At 49.2% G+C, this 6,053-nt stretch overlaps 4 protein-coding genes across 4 annotated transcripts; 1 reads left to right on the top strand and 3 right to left on the bottom strand.

Annotated features, from left to right (window-relative positions):
- Positions 1-245: 245 nt before the first annotated feature.
- On the bottom strand, positions 246-403 carry Pmar_PMAR000928 (hypothetical protein; the record flags this gene model as incomplete). Its single annotated transcript, XM_002781927.1, has 1 exon — positions 246-403. A coding segment is annotated over one exon (158 nt), but the record flags the coding sequence as incomplete, so codon positions are not given.
- A 1,105-nt stretch (positions 404-1,508) lies between these two features.
- Pmar_PMAR000927 (hypothetical protein) lies at positions 1,509-4,963 on the bottom strand (the record flags this gene model as incomplete). The annotated part of the gene is made up of 8 exons (XM_002781926.1): positions 1,509-1,567; positions 1,730-2,374; positions 2,438-2,793; positions 2,884-3,011; positions 3,332-3,406; positions 3,464-3,801; positions 3,985-4,084; positions 4,235-4,963. 8 exons carry the CDS (start codon positions 4,961-4,963, stop codon positions 1,509-1,511), a joined length of 2,430 nt encoding a protein of 809 aa, XP_002781972.1.
- Positions 4,964-5,231: 268 nt separating this feature from the next.
- On the bottom strand, positions 5,232-5,455 carry Pmar_PMAR000926 (hypothetical protein; the record flags this gene model as incomplete). Its single annotated transcript, XM_002781925.1, has 2 exons — positions 5,232-5,360; positions 5,414-5,455. 2 exons carry the CDS (start codon positions 5,453-5,455, stop codon positions 5,232-5,234), a joined length of 171 nt encoding a protein of 56 aa, XP_002781971.1.
- Positions 5,456-5,618: 163 nt separating this feature from the next.
- Pmar_PMAR000925 (apicomplexan small protein, putative) lies at positions 5,619-6,044 on the top strand (the record flags this gene model as incomplete). The annotated part of the gene is made up of 3 exons (XM_002781924.1): positions 5,619-5,701; positions 5,755-5,851; positions 5,898-6,044. 3 exons carry the CDS (start codon positions 5,619-5,621, stop codon positions 6,042-6,044), a joined length of 327 nt encoding a protein of 108 aa, XP_002781970.1.
- Positions 6,045-6,053: the final 9 nt, after the last annotated feature.

Raw genomic sequence — 6,053 nt, 5'->3', positions numbered from 1 at the left:
TATCTCGACACTCTTCAAGTTCAACGCCGCCTCAGTACAGTTGGCAAGGATCAAGCTAAGTCTAACGGTACAGCTTACGATCGCACTGCTCTTATCGCTCTTGGGTGCTTCGATACCACCATCACAGCTGTCTTCACTCATCTCGCTATTATTATCATCGTATGCCTCAGGGAGGACTGATAGCAATATACTCATAACATACTATTCACACCGATAGTCCGAGTTCGGACACATCGTAGTAGTACTTCCAGACGGTGGCGGTTGTTCTTCAAAGGTAGAGGGTACCGGCCCCTCAGCTCGCTGCCACTTCTTCCTTCTCCCTGGTAACTCCCGTGACCTCTTCCATACCGACTCCTTCGGCCGCGACAACCTCGCCTTCTTAGCAGTTTGTATACGTTCGAATCTGATGTGAGAATAGCCTCCATATACAATGATCCCTCGGGCCTCACTCTTGCTCTTCCCTGTCGGATACCTTCTCCTTAAGCCTTTGTAACCATCGGAGTCGTCGCTGCTCCTGCTGTAGCCACACCGACTCTTCGGCTTTCTTCACTGCCACGATGTCCTCACTACCAAATGATTGTGATGCTTTGAAGGCTGGCTGACCTCCTCGACTTGCTGATGATGATTTGAAGGCATCAGTATTAGAGTCAGGATCCATCACTGTTGACAGCCACCTTCATTTCGTTGTCTCGACAACATCGTATGAGGTTTAGTTACTCCCTCCAAGGAACTAGTAAGCGCAACGCCATCGAGTATACATCATTGGTAATGAACAACAATATCAGCATGAAATACGTGCACGAGCAGTATGTATCATAGCATGGATGTCATCAGTACGAGAGAGTATCTCATCAAGGCTCAATCTATTGTCTTTTATCCGCCGCAACCTATCCTCCATATCTCCCGCATCCTCTACTTTAGGTATTGACCTAAGGCATACACGACATTCAATTGAGGGATCATCAGGGAGCCATACGACTTGTCCGTTATCCTCTCCTTTCTATCACTATATCTTCTTCTATCCTTGTGTAATCTCGGAGTAGTGAAGCCCGCAGACCGAGCTGTTGTCAATGGAGTAATGCTCCCTGCCCGCTCACGTGGTGTCGCATATTTCTGCAGTATATTCTCGTCGATTGAGGGATTGAAAACGTTGGTAGGAGCATGGCGGCTAGTCCTTCGAGCTCTCCGTTTTCTAATGGGCAACGACCTGAGATAGTAACAAGAGGAGGGTATCGACCTCACACGTTATGAGGAGGCTTCTCACGGTATAGCATCACTCATGCTGGGAGCCCTATCACCCAAGCCATGTTGTGAGTAAACACTCTCATGATCGTCCCAATGGGGAGGGCCTCGATCGCCGCTGTGATGAGATGTGGGCTTCCTATTAGGATAATAGCACCAGGAAAGCTGACCGCCCATGAGAAGAGCCAATTGCTGAGAATAATGATCAGCAGTAATGTAGGCCCCGTTATTAACAATAAAGAGACACTGAAGTTACAATATACGGCTCAGCCATGCTCATCATCATCATCATCATCATCATCATCATCATCATCATCATCATCATCTGAGAGCTCCCTCACCAATACCCCGTATGGTCGTACATCATCACTATTCTCAATAACCCAATATTCCTGTCGAGACTCACACTGTCTAACAGCCTCTGGCCTGACCCTACACTGTAGCATCACTACAACCCTCCGTCTACCCTCTACCATCATTGTATTACTATACACCCCAGCAGTATCAGGATAGGGTGAGCAGTATATCCCATGTTCAATACCAAGCTCTTGAGAGTGGTTCTGCCTAACTCCTGGCTTAATACCCTGTGCTAGGATACCTGGTAGGTTAGCAGCACTAGTACCATGATAAGCAACGGCCCACTCTTTACCATCACTTCTGGAACCAGCCCTTCCACCTAACCAGGAGTTATCACCCGAGTCGTAGCACCCACGAACCGCTACTGCGAACCTCTTCCAGCCATAGGGTGGGAAGTACTGCTGCCCACCCCGCATCTCTACTGTCCGCTGCCCATTACTCGTGAGATGGCGAAAGTCAGTGTTATAGGAATAGTCGAAGATATCCGTGCTGCCGAACCCAGCCGTTACCGTTAAGCCCGCTTTCTCCATGGCTGGCAGGAAGATGTTGTTGAAGAAGACCTCATTGGTGAGCCAGTCATGTGGTCTGCTAACCCTTGGGGTGGCCCTGGTCAACCAAGGATGGTATTGCATCATCACTGCAGCTATTTTGCTGCTCTCATCCTCCTGGTATTCACCTCGCACCTCCAGTGGGTGAGTGATTGTGGCATGATCCATTCGGAAGAGAGGTCGAACAACCATTCCCCCATTCCTCTTTGATGTCATCCACTTGAAGTCTATCAGTATAGTACTACTACTACCATCGAATAGAGGCACCTCTGCTCGGCCCGAGAACGCACCGTTCTTATACAGATTGAATAGTATCTCAATATGGGCCCCTGTACCCTCCCCCATACACTTTACCCCTCGGGATGAATCCAACCATTTCCATCGTACCCCTTGAGGCAGTCGTCTGGTGGGATCCACACTCACTTCTACTGGGGCAATCCTCCTGACGGGCCGACCCACTCCCGTAAAAGAGTTATACTGCATCATATCGATGAAGTTGACGCGGTAATGATTACTCCCGATGGTGACACGAAAGTTGGCGAAGTCAACTTGGCTCAAATCTTGTGTGGCAAAGCCTATAAAGGCCTGGTAAGAGGCCTCGAGTTCCCTCTCGACATCCCAAGGGAAAAGCCGCCACTCGCCGTTCCTGAAAAGTTGTCCTTGGTACACTATTGATATCGACTCCTACCATACCTATTCCTTCTCCATTGCCATATAGCGGTCCTTATCGTCTTACCGTATGGAGAGGTAGCAGCAGTAGATGGGAGGAGGGTTAGACTCTTGAGGTGTGTTAGAGGCTTGGCCTTCCTCGATATCGGTGACACTACAATGATGGGCCTCAGTGGGCCTTGAAAGCTGGCCCCACTAGAGGATACATCCTCCTCAACAATACTAGGAGGAGCGTAACGGGCAGCCATGGAAGGACAATAGCAGCCCATCAAAGGAGAGGGAACGAAGAGGAAGAAGGCATATAGTGATGGGAGGGAGACACTACAGAATGAGACGAGAGAAGGCCGACCCTGAACTCAGCGAGAATATGGAATAGTGTAGGTTCGGCACTAAGGGACAAGCTTACGGCAGAAGGGCATGAGATTATCACTGATCATCGACGATGCACTATCGGGAAGGAAGGTGACACTACCGGAACGTGATGGAGAGGTAGAGGAGAGTGATAAGAGTGGTACTGGAGGAAGGTCCGACTCCCCGGCCGAAAAGCCTTCAGTGTCCCCGAAGGGCACAGAGCGTGCCGCCTCACCCACCTGCAACGAAAGCGAGAAGTGGCCAACCTGAATGAAGTAGAGGTTGCGGGCACTCACTTGTGGGCTATCCTGTTGCTGTTCATCGTTGGGGGCCTGCAGTGAGGTAGGCACATTTGATACCGACTCGAGCCTGCGTGCATGTCGAGATCTCCATAGCTCATTGCTAGATGCACGTACAGATCTAGGGGTAGGATAGGCACAGGGGACCAGCCCTTCTGGTAGTATCATGCGGATGAAGTCATCTCTAGTGTAGAGTACATCACTTGCATCCTCCTCAAGGACCCTCTCATCCTTCTGCCCTATGAGTACTCTATCTAGATCATCAGGGTCATTGAGAGCGGTCGAGAAGTATTCTCTCAATCGTCTAAGATCTACAACCCCCTTCCCTTCGTAATCTATCATACAATCGAATAACCTCCTGAGCTCCATGAGCCTCTCCAGAGATATCTCCACTGCCTCCACTGCCTCTTGCTGTGCATTGTCTCGTGGACTCCGGTGTACAGTCCCGACTCTACTAGTTACAGACTCATATGTTCCTCCACTATCTGTGCCAGCTCGCTGTGGTGTTGACTTCCTACCCGAGTTGGAGGAAGAGCTCCTAGATTGGCCATAGGTAACCAACACTGCCCCCTCCTTCCCTACCCCACCATGCTCACGTATGATCCCCTCAATCACAGGCTGTGAACAATGCGGTGAGAGTATCCTTAGAATATCACTCAATGTGATCAGACGTTCCTCTGCAGAATGAGAGCTTTCATAGGCCCGGGATAAGATCTCAGTATTGACGCCCCTCCCAATTTTTCCTAGTATATCAATGAGATCATCTACCTTGATGTAGCCGGTATTGTCAGTGTCCAATAGTCGGAAGACATATTTTAGCTCTTCCACCTTGTCCATGGTCATGTTGGGTCCATCGCAAGAGGAGGTATGATCTCCGATACCCTCCAACTTGAGCCTTCGATTCGCCAGAGGGCTCAATGCAGTGACCTCCCTCGGAGGCTGACGAGGTAAATAGGCCCTACGAGCCCCTGGCCCCTCCCGTAGTGTATTCATCCACTCCGGCGGATCACTATCATTTGCGCTATTGTCCTCATCCTCCTGGGCGATGTCTACCCCCAAGGCCTTGAGACCAACCCTCACCCTAGCTGCGTAGGCAGCATCTGTAGGAATGGTAGAGGAGGTCAATTCGTTATAAGTGGGTATGTATGAAAACCCCCCAACTCGAGCAACTCCAATGACCACAGCAACAGGGGGAATGTTGGCTTCCTCCAGGAATGTTAACCTCTCGCTTACCTTCGCATTACCACAATACCATGCCAAGCCAGCAATGAGCTCATCACTAGCTACCCTCCCCGTTCTCGAGCCCTTCCTGTCCCTAGTGAGAGAGTCCATGCATTGCTCAGCTACTTCTGCTGTGATACCCAGAGTACGGACAAGGTCAGCTTCAGTAGCATCATTTCTACGTAGACCCGAATGGATCTTGGCTACTTCCACAAGCGATTCAACCTTCAAGACGTCCTCTAGTTTAGAGTTTGTAAGCATCTCCTCTTCCTCCATGGGAATACAAACAACGGGCGTGTCTCAAAGAAGGTACTTCATACCGCCATCCCAACACAATGCCATTATCAATAAAGTAACGTGTGAATAGTGCAACAGGTTGTAGGAAACAAGAGGCTACCGTGCCTCATAGACACAAGGCCTTTGCTTCTGTCTGAGCTTGTACAATATACGATGTCCACATTCACGACATCTAACTGCATCATGTGGTTTGATATCGACGTACCTGCACTTATTCCATGCTAGCCTCATGCTAGCCCCTCTTGTATTACGCGCCACATTCCCCACATAAATAGGTAACAGCCACTTGGCTTTCAAGATCGGCAATCCCTCCAGCAAACATCCCTGCCGTATTGTTATCACCAGCCTCTCCCCCACCGGTAGGGTTATCAGCTCTCTGAAATTATATTGGATTCAACCGTATCGTTATCTAACAAAGGTCTTTATTACCAATACTGCATCGAAGTCGAATCCACCATCGCTCGAGGCCATAGTGTGTAAAATGGGGCTGAGAGAGGCAGGTTACAGCGCAATCATTTGTATAACGACCGACTCTAGCTGCTCAAGATTTGGAATAATTTCGTGGCGCGCGGTAAAATTGCTCCGGAAGAATGAGTGGATATGGTCAGGTTTTTAATCACACTCTCCATTGATCATGACTGCCATCGTTAGCATCAGCCGTCTATTGGATGCCCTTGTTACCGGAGCCTTTGTCGTGTGTTTATCGGGACTATCACTGTATTACCATCATCACGACGAAGGGGCTAGGATGATCTATCATTCTGTTCTAGATACGTGTTAAGCCTCTTCTACAAGTTCGTAGTGGTTACAGAGAGAGCTCGAACTGGAGTCTTCGGCAACTTCTTACAGAACTCTCTACCCTTCAAGGTAGTAGTGGTATGGGGAGGATCGTAGATGCTCAGTGTCTTCTTAGCACAACCGTTTCGAATACAACCTAACCCATATAATCCTGTTTGGTATCCTCATCACACTCTTCACTTTATGCCATCATAAGTATTTGGATGAACTAGAGAAGAAGGAGAGCAAGGGAGGGAAGTCCAAGGCCAGCCAGAAGCAGTAGTGACATTAA

This window comes from Perkinsus marinus (genome assembly GCF_000006405.1).
Source record: "Perkinsus marinus ATCC 50983 genomic scaffold scf_1104296940846, whole genome shotgun sequence".
NCBI classification, from domain to species: domain Eukaryota; phylum Perkinsozoa; order Perkinsida; family Perkinsidae; genus Perkinsus; species Perkinsus marinus.
The sequence above is the reverse complement of the archived record's forward strand: the minus strand, read 5'-3'. Positions and strand labels throughout refer to the sequence as shown.